Here is a 19,418-nt window from a genome sequence, read left to right on the forward strand (position 1 = left end):
AATGCAAGCGTTCCATCTTCAAATGCAGTTGTGACGACCATTTTACTGTAGAAGGCAAGTTAAGCGTTTACCCTTGGATCCGTCTAGTGCTTTGTATTTTTCCTTTTTTATATATTACTATGGACTACACAACTCAATAGTTGTCTTAGAATGGTCAAAAATATTGTCTCCTCCATTTAATGGAGCAAAATATTTATTAAAGATCAATTTGATGTGAGAACAGAAGGATGACCTTGAAAATCACAAGAAGCTTAGACCCTTCCATTTGCACAACAACTTTTAGGAGGTCAAGAAGAACGTCCTCATTGCTACTCATGTCAGGGACATGGCTAAAACTTTTACTAGTAGCATCAGAAAGTTATCTGTGATTGGCAAAGTATAGAGAGTTACCAGTGTGTGCATTTGTCACTTACTTTTAAGAAGAAAAAAAAAAAGTCTAAACCTCTAAGTTAGCATTAATCTTGTAACTCCGACAACTACATGAAAATAGGCCATTAACGTCAGCAAGTTGTGAACATTACTGATTGAATGTGCAGCTCTGTGCTTGGCCGCACATCAGACCTGTACCAGAGCTGCCCGTTACCGAAATGCAGTAGTCTGGTCTGTAGCCCGGGCCAAAATACCACATTCACATGTGTCATGTATGCTAGATTCTCTCGGGCTAAAAATTCTCTTGACATTTCTACTATTTCATTAAATGTTTTACTTCTGCCTCTGTTTTTAAAGTACTAGAAAAGTTAAGATTAGTTAAGGGTAATCTGTTACTAGTTGTGCACATTTACGAAAATTTAGGAAAAAGTGGGAACACACCAGACACCTTAGACTGTTTCTGTAGAGAATAGTTTTTATTCAAGATTTTCTGCAACTTACTTCAGCCACAAATCTTATTTTCTGTCACATTGTGACACGGGTAGGGCAAAGAAAACCCAATTCTCCTTTAGTGATTAGTCTAGGACATCATTCTCCTTTGATGCCAAATGTTATGCACTACTTCATCACACCCCGCTATAGTTCCAATATCCCAACATTCATGGGACCAAGTGTTAAGACTTGTAGGTTTTTTGTTTTCTTCTTTCTATACTTCACTAAATCTGGTCATGTATGAGAAGGAGAAACACTAACAAGTGGATTACAATGATTTAGAAAGCACATTGGCCACTGAAGCAAGCTATTTTTGAGGCGGAGTTTCACAACCTGTTTTATTGCATTATTATGTAATCATTATGTATTAACACATGACTGTTACAGTGGATTTCCATGTTTTGAATTGCAGTTGTGTTTTGTATAAGAAACATTTTTGGAATAGGTTTCACGTGTAATTAGAAGGGCAAAAAAAATTAAATTTGTAAAAAAAAAAAAAAGCACGCATCTGTAATGTGTTTTTGTTGTACTTAAGTACACAGAAGATTGGTTAATATGCAATGAAAAGGCCGTGTGAAAACCCACCCCAAGAAGCTCTGGTTTCACGCTATCCAGTGAGCAGGAAAATACTGATCAAGAAATCCCTAGACCTGACAGCCATGCAGGACAATCATGTGGTCACCAAACATGACTGGTGCTAGAACCCAGCTCAGTTTTCCGATTTCAAGAACTACAAAAAAAATGAAGTGTAAGAGTTCAAAGACCATGGTATTAATGTGATAAGCCATCACTTGAATGTCAGTTTCCTCCAGAAACTAAAGCAGACCGGCTGCGAGTTACTAAAGCTGGACCTTCAGAGATCAGATGATTGCTTGACTAGCTTTGAGTTAAAGTATTTTTTTCATGGTGACGGGTTCCCTTTAAAGGGTTTTATACACTGATAATGCAGTCCAACCAGCAGGCATGTTATAGAGCAGGAGAAGAGTAGATTGATACATGCGTGTAGGAAAAGATACTGCATAATTTGTGTTAATTCTCTGCTCTTCCGGGATTTTCGGTCCAGTGGGCGGTCCCATCAGTGATTGTATGCACTCTTAATCAAAAACAAAAACTGTCAGATAGCGGTCAGTCACTGATAGGACCACCCACTGGACAATCTCAGAAAAAACAGAAGATGAAATGATTAAAAGTCACAGGTCATACTGAACTACACTCAACTCCGGATCAGCTGGAATTTTATCTTGTTTAGTAAAATTGTACAAAGCAGGTAAAAACTGCTTGATTTCCCCATAAATACCAAAAACGAATCACTTCCATTAATAAGAATTTCTAATAACGGTCTACTGGTTACATCAGAAAAGCCATGTCCAACAATTAATGCACTGACCACTTAGATGTTCTTGGGGCATGGAATACAATTAGGGTTTCGCATATGAAAACTAATGTAGCAAATATCCAGATTCTGGCGTGACAAGTACCTTACATTAGGTTTTTACAGGCAACTGCTCTAGACCCATGTGTGCATTTTTCTTAATTGGATAAGCAGTAGAGTCAGTGGCCTAGGGAAGGGTGCAAAAGAAGATCCATGCAGCTCTTATCGTTTTATTTTGGTAGGCACAACACTTTATTAAATTCTAAAAAATGGTTTGTAAATCATCCAATCACATGATATTCAAATATTACAGCACAATAATATGCTTGTATCAATAAACTCTAATATACAGTTACCCTGAACTATGCACGTCTCCTAAGTGCAAGATTTGGTATTATAAACTGCCCTCAAAGCAAGGAATGGCTAGCTAGGTACGTTCTGCAGATTAATATTAACAAGTTTTAGGTAATAGCGTAGCTCTTGGAGGAAGGCTGCATTCACAAGTGCAGTTTCTTTCATTGACTTGTGTGAATGCACCCTCTCACCCACCGGTACAATTAATAGATTGAGACGGCTCAGTCCAACTCCCTGGAAACAGCTGATAAACGGACATCAAACTCTTAAGGCATTCAATGTTTTAAGGAGAAAAAAAGAAACTTGCAACTTCAAAATACACTATGATAACTAAATTATGCACTACAGGAATATGGACATCACAATACATTAGGCCATTTACACCACAATACAATAAATCAATGAAGTAGGGGAGGGTTACAGATATCAAACAGACATGGAAACAAAAGTTGCTATCAATATAGTTAACTGACATGTATCTGAATGACATTTAACATTTCAGACAAAAAAAAAAAAATATCAAAACACTTTACAGCAAAAGAAAGCCGTGCCGCAGCTCACTGCATCCAGGTACAGTGAGTGGTTGTTTGTCCCATCTTCCAGATTCCGCAGCTGAACACTGCCATCTCAGATGAGGAAATAAATGCTTTCAATACTGTCATTTGGGCAATGGATCCTCGTTTTATAGGTACAAGACAGATTTCTACTACAGACCTAGGAGGTAGAGCAGCGGGAGGTGGTGAGACTACGCCAGAGAAATCCTGAGAAATTCTACCGATTTGCGTTAGTAAAGCTTCATAGCAAACTAAACTAAGCTTGTACATTTTTTTTTTATTATTCTTTGACAAAAATATTGAGTTTAACAGACTTTTTGTCTGAATCCTGTAAAAATGTGTAAAGTTTCTAAAAAACAAAATATGAAAGTTTCCATTTATTAAAACTGTAAAAAGTTGAAAATGTGAAATTAATTATGCCTAAACTAATGTTTTTTTTTTTTTTTTTTTAAATTCGACTCACTGTTACAGGACGAGATTTTTTTCTACACCGTTAACCTGCAAAATTTCTAGGCCCAGGTAGAATGATGCCTGGACTCCTACAGATTATCGCATATATCAAGTAGTACAAAATAGAAATGCAGAGAAAAGACTCAATTTACTAAAGCGCATATCCAGTTTTAGTTCTTTGAAGAAAAAAAAACAAAACAAAAAAAAAAACATGAAAAAAAAATGAAACGCACTATCAACTTGTTATGGTCAAACTTTCTACACACGGAAATACCACCATATCGCTTTGCATCTAGAACTGTAAAATGGATGGTTATCAATGTCCTGTCCAGAAAGACTTCACACTACTTTTTGCACATTAAATAAAGCATTTAAAGATAGACCAGAGTTCTTTCAAGCTGCAGTAGCCCTTTCACTATCCGTCTACACTTTTATTTATACCAATATGGCATACATCTGTAAAAAGTATAAATATAAAATTAATTCATACAGAGTAATGTAGCTTTTTTTTTTTTACTTCTACCACATTAAACTTTATTTATGACCCTGCTGTAAAGTGGCTTTGTAGTGACCTTGAAACATTAAAAAAAATAATTATTGGTCTGATTAAATAAAAAAAAAAATCATGTGAATGGCTTTTCGATATAGCTGTGATTTTTGTTTCCTTTACAAATAAAGCACACATAAGCAAACATTAAAATGGCTACAGCAGCTTCTACCCGTGCATCTGACTACGGTAATTATGGCACACGAAAAATGGGAAGTTTGCAACTGAAATTTGAAGTGTTTATACATCTAAAATCTTTGCACTTGTGTTACAGAAAGTTTAAAATAAACACATAACCTGCCAGTGATATGGATTTAGGGTTCGCACTGAAATAAGGGGAAACCTGCACCAAAAGGTTAATTCTAGAACAGAAAATGGCTATTTTTTGTAAGTGGGGAATGAGTTAAAACTCATTCACTTTACTAGTACTGTAAAATGCTGTGGATAATAAGCGAACATGCAACATGTGAACCTCGCCTCAACTGCCTTAGCTCCCACTAAGACGGGCTCACACCTGCAGTGTGTTATAGGGATTATGACCAGAACCCAGGAGGTACAGTCCTGTACGAACATCTGGTACATGATTTTGAAAACAAGATGGTACCCGAAGTAGACTTAACCTCAAATAAATGCATTTGGCTGGATAACTCTGAAATTTATTTGTGAGTAGTTGAAAGAGCCGAGTGACCAATATGGCAAGTAGGAATAGTTGAAAAAGCTTTAGTTGCTAATAGGGTGAAAGTAGGGGTAGTTGAAAAAGCTTAGAGGTGAACAGAGTAAAAGTGGTAGCTGAGAGAGCCTAGTGGCCAATATGGTGAATATAGGCATGAAAGACGCACTGTGAAGGTTACGTTTCACTTGTGTGACAAAAGCTGTGAGCTGCCCCAGCCTTGAGAGAAAAAAAAGCCCAAATCTATACAAACAGGATTCTTGAAACCAAAGGGGGGAAAAAAGGAGTTCATCTGTAAAAACTAAGAAACTGCTAGATCCAAACAGTAGCTTAAGAAGGCACAACTTCCCTTTTCTGATATACACTTGTAAACTTTCAGCAGGTTACATGCAGAAATCAAAATCTTAACTTTCCCCATGGGAGAAAAAAAAAAAGCAAAAAACACCTGACAAGAAAATTAAACAATTGATAAAAATGTAGCACGATTTCCATCCAACGTTAAGATTTTACCAGAATGTTTAGAATGGAGCCACTGGTTCAATGATCTCTTATTCTTCTCATTTCAGAGAGCGAAATGAGGAATTTTCTGTAGTCGAAATCTTGGCCCTCTGTAAACCACATGAACTGTAGTGCATAATCACAATAGGTACACTGTTGCAAGGACAATTACCACGTGTTTTTTTTGTTTGTTTTGTTTTTTAATACAGTATAAGCTATGTTTTTTGACTTATTTTTCCTTAAGGCAACTTTTTAAAGTTTATGTATTTATATACTTATTTATATTTATATATAGAATTTTAGTAAGGCAGTCACTTCTGATGAAATAAGAGTTTTCTGATATTTCCAGATGAATATTTTGGTATCTGATTGCTGATAATTTCGGACAACATCTCCGGAAATTCAACACTCAATGTTTTGTCCGTAAAAGAGTAGAAGCAAAAGGCTAGAAGATTTTCAACCACCTAGAAGAAAAAAAGGACAATATGACAAAACATGAATATATGAATCATGCTGAAGGCAAGTAATGGAACGTGTGGCAGTGTCGTATTCAATTTATATTGGCGAGGATTGCGTTCTGACTGACCACATCACCTAATCTGTGGTTGGACATGCATGAGGCATTGTGCTAGGGCATACTTGTGTGCGGCACACCGGCAAAGCAGTATAACAGGTGGGACACTGTAGGCTATGATCGTATAGCGGCTGCTGAAGGCAAACTGAAGGCAGTTCTGATGTCAGTCTATGGGGGTCTCCCAAAGATTCAAAACTGGAATCTGTTAATAGCAGCTGGGGTTTGTTTGGAATCAGCGATTAAGTTGAGTAACATTGGTTCACTGTAGGTGAACTTTAGCCACTTTACAACTCCCATCACACCGGCAATAATACATTTGTCCTATCCATTGGATCAGAGAGAATGATTTGTAGGCTTAACCCCTTTTACGGTACGGATTACCTTCACTTTAAAAACCCTACAAAAAGTTAAAAAGGGACTGACAGCAAACAATGACTGCAAACCAAGTACAGGCTCTTCATTTCCAGGATCAATCATTTATATACACCTCCCCACCTACTTCTCTTTTTTTCACCATCTCTCTGGCTCTATAAAGCCAGAGCTGTCAATCAAAAAAGGGGGTGGTGGAGATAGCTGGAAAACAAGCCGATGGGAAGATGTAGAGAAGTGTTTGGCCATGAAGCACCGAGCATCTGCACTTTGATTGAACACTCATTCTGTGCCGACAGTCCCTTTAAGCAGTTGATTATGGTGAGGTTTCTGTTGTGCTAGAGGAGGCCGTCTTAGAGCCACCATAGCAGGAACAGTAGAGATTATATTCCACTAAACACTTACTTCATGCATTGTATCCATGAGCTTTGTCAGTTGGTAAAATCGCTGCCAGTTTTGACTGGAGTTTCCTTCCCTCTTTACTATGGCTTTTCCAAGTTCTTTAATGTAGGTCATACGAATTTCCTCAAATAGTGCATGACTTTTCAGACCATCCTTGGGAACTAGAAAAAGGAATGTGTACAGAACAGGGATGTGAAAAAAAAAAATAAGTTTAAAAATTGTAGCCAAGCATTAACCCCCAAAACTATTTTTTCCTAAAAAATTGCGCTTAAAAAAAAGGAAACGGTCATCTGATTCATTCTCTGCTGGCATGAATCAAATTCTGGCTGTACAATTAAAGCTAGGTATGTTTGTTTTTTCCTGCAACGCTACGGCGTTTCAAAGAAAATATAGTTAAAAGATCTTGCCGGAGATTAAACAAGTCCAGCAGTCTTGGCCGGCTCTTCCCAGCAATGCTGCAGTAATCATGCAGCCTGAGGTATAGACAGCATGAATCAGATGACCAGATCCCTTTGGCATCATCAGTGCTGGTTAAACAGCTCAGTTAAAACTTAACTTTTGAGAAAAAAAATGTAATACTGAAGGTAAACACTACCGTACACTTGTGTAGCAATCCAATTTGAAGTGCAAGTGCAGGGAGAAAATGTAGTTATATTCTCCATGTAGCTGCTCACTTTCAGTCATCAAGGAGGTGCTGTGGCTGTGACAGTCACGGCTCACCAACCAAATTGTAAGCACACTGTAAAAACTTCCCTGCTGCTTGACTGACAATTTATCCAGTAGCATGTGTGCAAAGCACGGTATTATAGAAAAGGAGCAAGTATGCAACTACAGCAGGCTCATTGTAGTGAGCAGTGACTAACCGCCCCCTGCACCTTCCCGATGACTGAAGTTCTAATCTCCATGCAGCCGTGTACTTCCATTTTCTCACTGCACTTGCAATTCGATTGCTTTATAGGTGTTTTAACAGTGCTTACCTGCAGATTATCACTTATTTTTGGTGCCAGTTTCACTAACTTGCTTCTTCATTCAGCTCTGCCAAGAAATTACTTTATGCTACATTAGGCAATTAGCTTCCATAAAATGCATTCAGAAACATACGTAGCTCATTTCCTAAAAGCATCACCGTAAGTTATAAGATGGACACGTGTCAGACAAAAAAAAAAAGGGATAACTGCTGCGGGTCTGCAGACTGTTCAATGCTTTATACCTTACTGACTGAAGGGCACGTACAGATCAATGGTGATAGATCATACGGCCATATGTTCCAGAGACCCACGCTCAGCTGTAGAAGACCTATGTATGCTTGCCTTCGGAGCTAAACATTTAGCTTTGCTTTAAACTGTAAAATGCTAACATGTTCCACCAACATGGGCCACAATCTAGACACTTCAGAAGAAAATGGCCCAACTTCTAGCGATACTTACTCGTACACAGGAGTAGCAGTGTTTTCATGCACAGATATTCCTCATATGAAACCTGAAGGCGAGTCATTTCATTGACAATCTTGAAGATGTCCTGAAATTGCTGGATGTAGGGTAGGTGCATTCTTTCTCTGATAGAAATTAAGACATAACAGATGTGTGATTAAAACCTTTGTGTCATTAATGAAGGTGTGTGTAAAGAAACCTGGACCAACAGGTATACTGAATAGGGCTGCATTCAGACCAATATGGCATTTCATGGGAGAGACTAAGATTCCCTTCAGTTACTGAACATCGCAGGATTGTGCAGTAACTGAATAACCCCGCCAGCAGGGGTCGCACAATTTTTTTTTTTTTTTACAGAATGGTAAAAGTTCTCTTTATTTGAGGAGTATTTTTACCCAAGGAAAAGTACACAACTTGTAATAGTCTAAATTTGTAAAAGTTGAAGGTATACATAGCCTTAACGCCATCTATACTTTAACATTAATATTTCACCAACTGATGTGATTGCAAACCAATATTATATGGTAAACTAATAGCTAGAAAGGATACAGTGGGCGACATTGTAATAGCTGACAATCATTGGTCACTTGTATACATTTGATACAACGGAAGCAGGTAAATCATTTTAATATAGTAGCTATGATTGGGTGGGTTGGCTGTAAGAATCCCGACCTTAAAATTAGGTGGCTATAGATTGAAAAATCTTTAACTGGGGTTGTACAAAATTTCAGTTATCCCCTATCCATGCTTATTATTTCCCCTCTTCTGTCCACCTTCTGATTTCAGAGCAGCCATGGAGCTCATGTCTGCACATTTATCTAAAGAGGGATTTGTCTTCCCCCACCCGTCATAATTGTAGAGCAGAGGAAAGTAGTTGCAAATTCCATGTGTAGAAGTCTCATGCAGGGCCGATTTCAGCTTCCGCCACCTGAGACGAAAAAAAAGAAATGGTGCCCCTACAACTTCGTCTTTCCCCAACTTAACCCCTTAGTGACAGAGCCAATTTGGTACTTAATGACCGAGCCAATTTTTACAATTCTGACCACTGTCACTTTATGAGGTTATAACTCTGGAACGCTTTAACGGATCCCGCTGATTCTGAGATTGTTTTTTCGTGACATATCGTACTTCATGTTAGTGGTAACATTTATTCGATATCACTTGCGATTATTTATGGAAAAAACGGAAATATGGCGAAAATTTTTAAAATTTTGCAATTTTCAAATTTTGTATTTTTATGCCTTTAAATCCGAGAGATACGGTATGTCACACAAAATAAATAACATTTCCCACATGTCTACTTTACATCAGCACAATTTTTATTTTTTTAGGGACCACATCACATTTGAAGTCATTTTGAGGGGTCTATATGATAGAAAATAACCAAGTGTGACAGCATTCTAAAAACTGCACCCCTCAAGGTGCTCAAAACCACATTCAAGAAGTTTATTAACCCTTTACGTGCTTCACAGGAACTGAAACAATGTGGAAGGAAAAAATGAATATTTAACTTTTTTCTGCAAACATTTTACTTCAGAACCATTTTTTAAAAATTATTTTTACAAGTGTAAAAACAGAAATTTAACCATAAATTTTGTTGTGCAATTTCTCCTGAATACGCAGATTCTCCATATGTGAGGGTAAACCACTGTTTGGGCGCACCGCAGAGCTTGGAAGTGAAGGAGCGCCGTTTGACTTTTTCAATGCAGAATTGGCTGGAATTGAGATTGGATGCCATGTCACGTTTGGAGAGCCTCTGATGTGCCTAAACAGTGGAAACGCTCCACAAGTGACACCATTTTGGAAACTAGACCCCTTAAGGAACTTATCTAGATGTGTGGTGAGCACTTTGAACCCCCAAGTGCTTCACAGAAGTTTATAACGTAGAGCCGTGAAAATAAAAAAAAACGCATTTTTTCTACAAAAATGATCTTTTTGCCCCCAAATTTTTATTTTCACAAGGGTAACAGGAGAAATTAGGAGAAATTGCACAACAACTTTTGTAGTCTGAGTACGTCGATACCCCATATGTGGGGGTAAACCACTGTTTGGGCGCACCGCAGAACTTGGAAGAAAAGGAGTGCCGTTTTACTTTTTCAATGTAGAATTGGCTGGAATTGAGATCGGACGCCATGTCGCGTTTGGAGAGCCCCTGATGTGCCTAAACAGTAGAAACCCCCCACAAGTGACCCCATTTTGGAAACTAAACCCCCCAAGGAACTTATCTAGATGTGTGGTGAGAATTTTGAATGCCCAAGTGCTTCACAGAAGTGTATAATGCAGAGTCGTGAAAATAAAAAATATATATATTTTTTCCACAAAAAAGATTTTTTAACCCCCAAGTTTTTATTTTCACAAGGGTAACAAGAGAAATTGGACCCCAAAAGTTGTTGTCCAATTTGTCCTGAGTATGCTGGTACCCCATATGTGGTAAACCACTGTTTGGGCGCACGGCAGAGCTCAGAAGGGACGGAGCACCATTTGTCTTTTTGAGTGCAAAATTGGCTGTCGTGTTTGGAGACCCCTGATGTACCTAAACAGTGGAAACCCTCCAATTCTAACTCCAACCCTAACCCCAACACACCCCTAACCCTAATCCCAACCCGATCCATAATCCTAATCACAACCCTATTGATAATCACAACCCTAACCCCAAAACAACCCTAATCTCAACCCTAACCAAAACCCTAAATCCAACACACCCCTAATCCTAATCTCAACCCTAACCTCAAACCTAACCCTAATCCCAAACCTAACCCTAATCCCAAACATAACCCTAATCCCAAACATAACCCTAACCTCAATACCAACCCTAATCCTAACCCTAATCCCAAATCTAACCCTAACTTTAGCCGCAACCCTAGCCCTAACTTTTGCCCCAACCCTAACTTTAGCCCTAACCCTAAATTTAGCCCCAACCCTAAATTTAGCCTCAACTTTAGCCCCAACCCTAAGGCTACTTTCACACTTGCGTTGTGTGGCATCCGTCGCAACCCGTCATTTTGGACAAAAAACGGATCCTGCAAATGTGCCAGCAGGATGCGTTTTTTGCCCATAGACTTGTATTGCCAACGGATGGCCACACGTCGCGTCCGTCGTGCACTGGATCCGTTGTGTTTTGGCGGACAGTCGTCGCAAAAAAAGTTCAATGTAACCTTTTTTTTGTAAGTCGCGTCCGCCATTTCCGATCGCGCATGTGTGGCCGTAACTCTGCCCCCTCCTCCCTAGGACATAGACTGGGCAGTGGATGCGTTGAAAAACTGCATCGGCTGCCCACGTTGTGCACAATTTTCACAACATGCGTCGGTACGTCGGGCCGACGCATTGCGACGGCCCCATACCCCCGCAAGTGTGAAAGAAGCCTAACCCTAGCCCTAAATTTAGCCCCAACCCTAAATTTAGCCCCAACTCCTCCAGCTGTCGGTTGGCAGATCATGGCGGGCAGACTGCGCATGCGCCCGCCATTTTCTTTCCCGATGAAGAAGCCGGCGGGCAGGAGGGGACGCAGGAGGATCCAGGGACACAGGTAAGTATAACAGGGTCCCCGAATCCCCCTATTTCTCTGTCCTCTGATGTGCGATCACATCAGAGGACAGGGAATGACAGATCGCTTTTTTTTTGCGACCGCCGATAAATAGTTAATTACTGGCGATCACAACACAGGGGTCGGTAAAAACCGACTCCGATCATGTTCTTTGGGGTCTCAGCTACCTCTGGCAGCCGTGACCCCAAAGATCTTAAGGAGGCTGGCCAGCGGGCGCACTGCGGATGCGCCCGCCATTTTTCTTTTGGAAAAAGATGGCGGCGCCCATCTGGAGCCACGAGGAGCACCGGGGGAGACAGGTGAGTATTGGGGGGTATCGGGGACCCCATTTCTCTGTCTTCTGATGTGCGATCACATCAGAGGACAGAGAAATTAAATGGGAAATCACAGTTTTTTTTTGCGACCGCCGGTAAACTGTTAATTACCAGCGTTCGCAACCCGGGGATCGGTAACAAACCCCCGAATCATGTTCTCAGGGGTCTCGGCTACCCCCGGCAACCGAGACCCCAGAGAAAATCAGACTCTGGGGGCGCTATTAACTTATCCCACAGTGCCATTAATTAATGGCGCTGTGGTTTCAGTACCCTTAAATGCTGCTGTTAAAAGGCGTATCGGCGGTTGTTAAGGGGTTAAACACTCCAGAAAAATATAACTAAAGATCTGGGGACCATAGCTGCCACTGCCCCCGTTTGATTCTTCCCAGCACTGCTAGAGATGGTTGACAGGTCTCTTCCCCATGCACACACATGGGATAGACCTGTAGTCACCAGGAGCAGAGATGGGAAGAACTGGCAGGGGGCAGCGCCGGACTAGTCTCATCTCTGGCTATGATCCATGGCAGTGGCGTAAATAAAGTCTGATGGGCCCAGTACAAAACTTGGACTTGGAAAGCCCCCCTTCCTGTAGGTTGGTCAGATGAATGGGCCTTTGTAGTGTTCTAATTCCTACAAGGACATATGAGTTGCCCCCTCCCCTTCCTGGTATACGTGTCACCCCACCCTGGTATGAGGGCCCCCATCCTGGTGTGTCCCCCAGCCTGTTGCCACTGCTGTTCAGTGCATTAAAAAATAATAAACCAAGACAAACGTTCCTACTCACAGGTAGCGGACTTCAGCACCAAAGAGATGGAGTACACGATGTCACTGCCAGTCGCCTCCATTCACGTGCAAGCCAATGTCCCATGACAGGACACTGATTGGCTGGCAGGGTGTATTGCGGCGCACAGACCTGGCAAATTCATGCTCTGAAATACACTGCTGCTGAATGGGCATGCCCGGACGCACAACCAGCTGAAGTAGGGTCTGGAGTCGGCGGGCTCCACACCGTGGTTGTTGTACCACTGGTCAACGGCCATATCTGTGGCATGTATTTTCTCTGAAACTTCATACTTTTTCAGAGAAAAACATACCTGCTGCAATTTTACAGTCAGGCTTGGATCCATGCTGCCCACAGTTTGGCCTTTTAAATTAAAAATCCATTTGGGCTGTACGGTGTCATGATTCTTGCGGACCATACTTCAGATGTGCTCTGATCTATGACAGATAGAACAATGACGGCTCAGGTGCACTGAACACAGCAGTGGAAATACATGACAATGTGCTACCAAGAACCGTGATTTCGTGCAATACAATATTTCTCCAGACTAAGCCCCTCGTTCATCAGATGACCAGCAGCTTGTATACACTGCACAGTCATGATACAAACATTCCTGTTCACGATAATTGTGCAGTGTAAGTAGACCTTAGCTCGGTTCTGCACTAGATGACCAAATTTCACAGCCACAGACCGACATGAGTCACAAAATGCGCGGTCAGTCCATGCATCACGGTCTTTACTGGGACGTGAGAATTGGGCTGAAGGGCTCGCTCACACCAGCGTATACGGTGCATTTGATGAGTGCCATTTTTTTTAATCCAAGAGCCCTCTGACCAATGTTATTCAAAGCGGCAGTCCAATTTTTTCACTGACAGTTTTTTTTCATTTGTTTTCACCCACAGATCCTAAATCTCAGAATGCTGCAATTTTACTCTGAAATCGGATGCCACTCACCCATTCAAGTCTAAGACTCTGTGGAACTCATCGGACTGTGCTTGTATGACATCCAAGTGCAGCCTGATTTCCACAGACTCACAATGGAGCAGACAGACATTTTTTGTTCTCCATCTTCTCCTTACAGGGTGAGAATCAGATCACACTATGCTGACACTCTGATCAGAACATCAGTAACAGTCTCATCCAAGAGAATCAGGTTGATTGTTGTGTGACTCCAGCCAAATACAGATTTTAATTTATTTAACAGGAATTCTGTTAAAAAAAAAAAATCATATATATTTTTAATTTTTTTAACATCGGTTTCCTTTGAAACCTGATAATTCATCTACTGCATACAGTAAAATCACAGCGTTACCCACACGCTTATGTGTATAAAAATACACACACAACGGTAGTACAGTGCGTGTAGCTTATTGTCCATGTATTTTTTTTTGCTTATTACTTAGATTATTTTCTTTAAAAAAAAAAAAAAATGGTCTGGCATCCCCCAACAGTTTGTTAACCTGTAGCAGAAAAGCAGACAGCTGGGGGCAGGTGCTTATAGCCTGGGAAGGGGGTAATACAATGGATGAGCGAATAGCTTTGGATAACTCCTTATCCGAATAGCTATAGCGCTTACCGAATAGCTGCACTGGGAATCCTGATACCTGGATCGCTCCCGATAATCAGATTTCCGGTGCCGAAGCTGGTATCCGATGCAGCTAGTCGGTAAGCACTATAGCTATTCAGATGAGTTATCCAAAGCTATTCTCTCATGCCTAGGTAATACCCATGGCGCTTCCCAGGCTATTATCAGCTCACAGCAGTATACTTAGGCTGTCAACCATAGAATGTAAGTTTGGTGAACATAACCGAACCTTAAAAGGTCTGCTCATCTCTACTTGTGATGCCCCTGATAATTTAGAATACATTTTTCCTTGTTTATATGTTTTTTTTTTTTGTTTCACAAATGAAGATGGAAAAAAACAAGGTTTTGCATTAGACAGGCATTTGAGATCTGCTATGCAAGGACTTGCTTGCCCGACAATTATTTGTATGGCAATAGAAATAATACACCTGCAGCACTGGTTGGAATCACAAATGACACAGCAGTGTGTAGGCCGAGAGTAAGGCGAAGAGGGCTCTGTATTTGAATGTCACTTCTGTGACTCACTGTGCATCAATGAATGGATTCACATTATAAAGCACAGAAATAAGAATTCTTTAGACTGCACAGTGGCACGCTAATTTGTGTAAACAGAAAAAAAATTTGGTATTTAGAATCTCATTTGGGAACCCTTTAACCCAACATGTACAGTGCAAGCTATGAAATGCCAAAAAATTGTTTAGTAGTTAAACCTAGCAAGTATACAGGTTATTACCCAGCCACAAGGTAGGCGATAATTTATTGATTACCAGGGGTTAGACTGCCAAGACAACCGCAGACTGAGAGAACAGGGCTCTCTAGTGCCTCATCTGAATTCAGAAAGGGTCAAGCATTCGCTCATTCAAAGGGCTGGCAGACATTGCAGAGAGCAGTGCTTGGCTACTCCAGTCAGTATCAGAATGAGTGTTAGCAGTCTTCAAGATTGTTCCAGAAAGTGAAGTGTTTATCCTAGAAAATTATTGCAATTACACGTTATTTTATATACGTTCTATGTCCTTTGTGTGTATTTTAACACCACAAAAAAAAAGGCAAACCGGACATAATTTCATACTAAACCCCCAAAATGAAGCATACAACATTGTTAGCACCCTGAATTTAATATTTGGTTTATACCCGTTGCTATAGGAAGTGAATGATTGCAGTTTATTCTAGTCAACAAGCTTCTTAAACATCAACTGGAATTTTGGACCACTTGAAAACTGCTCCAGGTCTCATTTGAAGGGTGCCTTCTCCCAACAGCAATTTTAAGATTCCTCCATGGGTGTTCAATGGGATTTACATCCAGGCTCATAGATGGCCACTTAAGACTCTCCAGCGCTTTGTTTCCACCCATTTCTGGGTGCTTCTTGAAGTATGTTTGAGGTCATTGTCTTGCTGGACCCATGACCTTGTCATGACAGTCAAGGACCCATGACCTACGACACAAACCCAGCTTTCTGACAATGGGCACTACATTACGACCCAAAATCCTTTGGCCTTGACTGTGGTAATCTTCAGAATTCATGATGCCTTGCAAAGACAACAAAACAACCCCAAAACATTTTTGAACCTCACCATATTTGATTGTCGGTACTATGTTATTTTCTTTGTAAGCTTTAGTTTTCTCTAGGCAGTAGAATGATGTGCTTTACCAAATAGCTCTCAGTCTCATCTGTCCACAAGTTGCTTTTACAGAAGGATTTTGGCTTACACAGACATTAAAAAAAAGCTAGACTGCAGTTTGCCAAAATCTACGTTAGCAGTGGGGTCCTCCTGCCCATTTCATTAAAATGTTTCTCTGCCATCCACATCCAGGGAGATTAGCTACAGTGCCATGGGTTGTAATTTTCACAATTATGATGATTATGATGCATACTGTGGACACAGGAGCATTAAGATTTCTAGAGATTTACATGTAGCCTTGAGATCACTGATATTTTTAAGTTTTGATTCTCAAGTCCTCAGACAGTTCCCATCTCCATGCTTATAGTGGCACACACGGACACAATCCAAAGATTTAGCCACCTTCTCCCTTTTTATCTGGTTTCATGTGCGATTTTCATATTGCCCACACTGTTTATTGCCAAAGATGGTGTCTCCAGCATGTGATGCCCATTCAAAGTTGTTTACCCACATTTCTGGAAGTGTGTTGATTTTGTCTGGCCCATTTTTGGCGGTTTTTCCTGTTTATTTGGGTTGTTCCAAAACACACAAAGGAAATAAATGTGTATAACAAAATATGTGTTAGGGTATGTTCACACGTTCAGGATTTCCATCCTTTTTTTTTCAGGACAGTTTTTTTAAAAAACTGCAGCTCTTGGCAGAAAACGCAGGTCCTTTTTTTGTCCTTTTTTGATGCGTTTTTGATGCGTTTTTTGATGCGTTTTTTTATCCTTTTTTTACTGTGTGTTTCCTAGGAAGCTTTTTAGGGCTAAAATGGCTGAAAATACCCTAACCCTACCCCTAACCCTACCCCTAACCCCTAACCCTACCCCTAACCCTACCCCTAACCCTACCCCTAACCCTAACCCTACCCCTAACCCTAACCCTAACCCTAACCCTAACCCTACCCCTAACCCTAACCGTAACCCTAACCCTATTCTAACCTTAGTGAAAAAAAAAAAAAATTCTTAATTTTTTTATTGTCCCTACCAATGGGGGTGACAAAGTGGGGGGGGTGTCATTTACTATTTTTTTATTTTGATCACTGAGATATAACCTATCTCAGTGATCAAAATGCACTTTGGAGCGAATCTGCCGGCCGGCAGATTCGGCGGGCGCACTGCGCATGCGCCCGCCATTTTGCAAGATGGCGGCGCCCAGGGAGAAGACGGCCGGACGGACACCGGGACGCCGGGTAAGTATAAGGGGGGGAGATTAGGGCACGGGGGGGGCATCGGAGCACTGGGGGGGGGCATCGGAGCACGGGGGGGGGCATCGGAGCACGGGGGGGCGGGATCGGAGCACGGGGGGGCAGCCACACTCCGCCCACGCACTTCCGCCCGCTCCCCCGCACTTCCTGCTGCAGCGGTTCTGCACATCAAATCGCAGTAAAACCCGCAGATATATTTTTGATCTGCGGGTTTTACTGCGATTTTGACCTCACAATGGAGGTCTATGGGTGCAGAACCGCTGCGGTTCAGGAAGAAGAATTGACATGCTCCTTCTTTTTTCCGGGAGCTATTCAGCGCGGCTTTTTTTTTACAATTTCCGGACCATGTGCACAGTGTGTCCTGTTTTCCATAGGGTACAGTGTACTGTACCCTGCATGGAAAACAGCTGCGGAACCGCAGCGGCAAAACCGCCGCGGTTCCGCGGTAAAAAACGCACTGTGTGAACATGGCCTAACTGCAATCATTTTCTGGGAGAAACATTTCACTTTCTGGAACAATTTCAAGAGTGCCAACACTTTCCGCCATGATTACTTGGCACAACCCCATTATATTAAGCATTACTGCTATAATAGGTTCGTTTTTTTGCATGTATAAATTTGTGTCAATAGCGCATGCAATATTTCTACAGTTTGGAGAAATGAACCAGTGTTGTGCAACATAAGCAGAGAGAAGGCTGCCATAAAAGGGATACAGTTGGAGGAAGGAATGTTTGATTCCAGGGCACGGACTAGGCTCTGCAGCCTCAGGCTCATGAAGATTTACATCACACAACTCTCCAATATTTTCTAACTGACACAAAACGTTCTCACAAATTCACAACCTTATTCATCCAGCAAGTCTGGTAAACGCAAGAAGCCAACATGCAGGAATGTGCGGTCTCTAGATGCCATACACGTGACTCATCTTTTACGAGCAGGATTTTTATGGCACTTTTTCCATGCATGTGTTAGTATTTGTTTGCACAAATAAACAAATAAAAAAATGGTTGTTGGCAAGAGACCAATAAAAGCAAACAAAACACATTCTCTATAATTAATGTTAATTATCTGAGTAAATCATCTGAAGAATCAAAAAAAAAAAAAAAACTCAGACTTTCCAGCCAACCAGAACCAATACATTCTACATTTGAGGGACTTTTGTTACAGCTAACCTGACTGCTGGTAAATGCTGCCTGATGCACAACTAGCATGTATCAGATGGTGGCTAAAAGATTCTAGCTATACAGATCCCCAGTGGCTTCTCCCTGCCCAGGAGTGACCGGTCTCCCAGCAGGTTGGAGGCTGCGGGTTAGACGCTACAGAGCATAGTGGATGGGATTTGAAGAAATCTGATGTCCACAGATGCCCGCGGCTCACCCGCGGAGTCGGATGTGCGGCGCGTCTCTCCAGACTGCAGCAGGTCAATTTCTCTTTGCAGAGACTGTACAAGAGAAATGTCACCCATAGAATGTAATGGACGCAGTTAATCAGCACAGTTCAGTCATTACATGTGGATTCACCTGCGTTCAATAGCAGGCAGCACTTTGGACGTAGGGAACATACACTGCACCCAAAGCGCTGCTAGTTCCGGATTGTGAGCACCCGGCCTAATACATTTTACAATCATATGCAGACTAGATTCTCTCACTTTTCTCAATGTTGCAGTCTAAACTTACATTTGGTGCACTGGTACGCCGTCCAGTATAGAGGGACTTGGACTGAACAGTGTAAAGATGCAACAGATTTATCAATCCGCACAAGAGTACACCACCGAAAAATCAGGATTAACAATTTTGTACAAAATAAATATAAAATCAACTTTACATGTTAATGGATGACTTAGAAAACCAGGCAGGGTTCGTCCACAGAAATAAACCATTCCCCTGCCCCCCAAAAACTATATACACACACCAAGCAGTTCAGTTATCTGGATTCTGCTAGATGATAGTCTGATTAAGAAATTCCTGGTTAATAGCTTGTCCTTTGCCAAAAATTGTCCATTGGGCAGAAACCATAAAGCCTAAAATTTATACTCTGATTATTTATGAAGACTTCCAGTGCAGATAAAATTCATCGTGTTTGCTTGTGTTCCTTGAAATGCTCGTTTTTACCAGTCGTTATGAACTCTATGGGAAACTAGAGAATTAATTTAGATGAGATGCCATGCTGCCACTAAAGCCTCAAAATACTATCTCAAATCCATTCTGTACCCAACATGCAGACCTAGGATTTAGGATCCACTGC

At 41.2% G+C, this 19,418-nt stretch overlaps 1 protein-coding gene across 1 annotated transcript in view; it reads right to left on the reverse strand.

Moving 5' to 3' along the window:
• Positions 1-3,594: 3,594 nt before the first annotated feature.
• The window catches only part of NR3C1 (nuclear receptor subfamily 3 group C member 1), a 175,852-nt gene continuing 160,028 nt past the window's right edge, over positions 3,595-19,418 (reverse strand). Inside the window, exons 7-9 of the mRNA XM_069764057.1 lie at positions 8,079-8,206; positions 6,655-6,812; positions 3,595-5,770 (exon numbers count right to left, since the gene is read on the reverse strand). Coding sequence (XP_069620158.1) covers positions 5,618-5,770; positions 6,655-6,812; positions 8,079-8,206 — 439 coding nt within the window. The 3' untranslated portion in view covers positions 3,595-5,617. The remainder of the gene's footprint in view (positions 5,771-6,654; positions 6,813-8,078; positions 8,207-19,418) is intronic.

Source organism: Ranitomeya imitator, chromosome 4 (assembly GCF_032444005.1).
Source record: "Ranitomeya imitator isolate aRanImi1 chromosome 4, aRanImi1.pri, whole genome shotgun sequence".
NCBI lineage: Eukaryota > Metazoa > Chordata > Amphibia > Anura > Dendrobatidae > Ranitomeya > Ranitomeya imitator.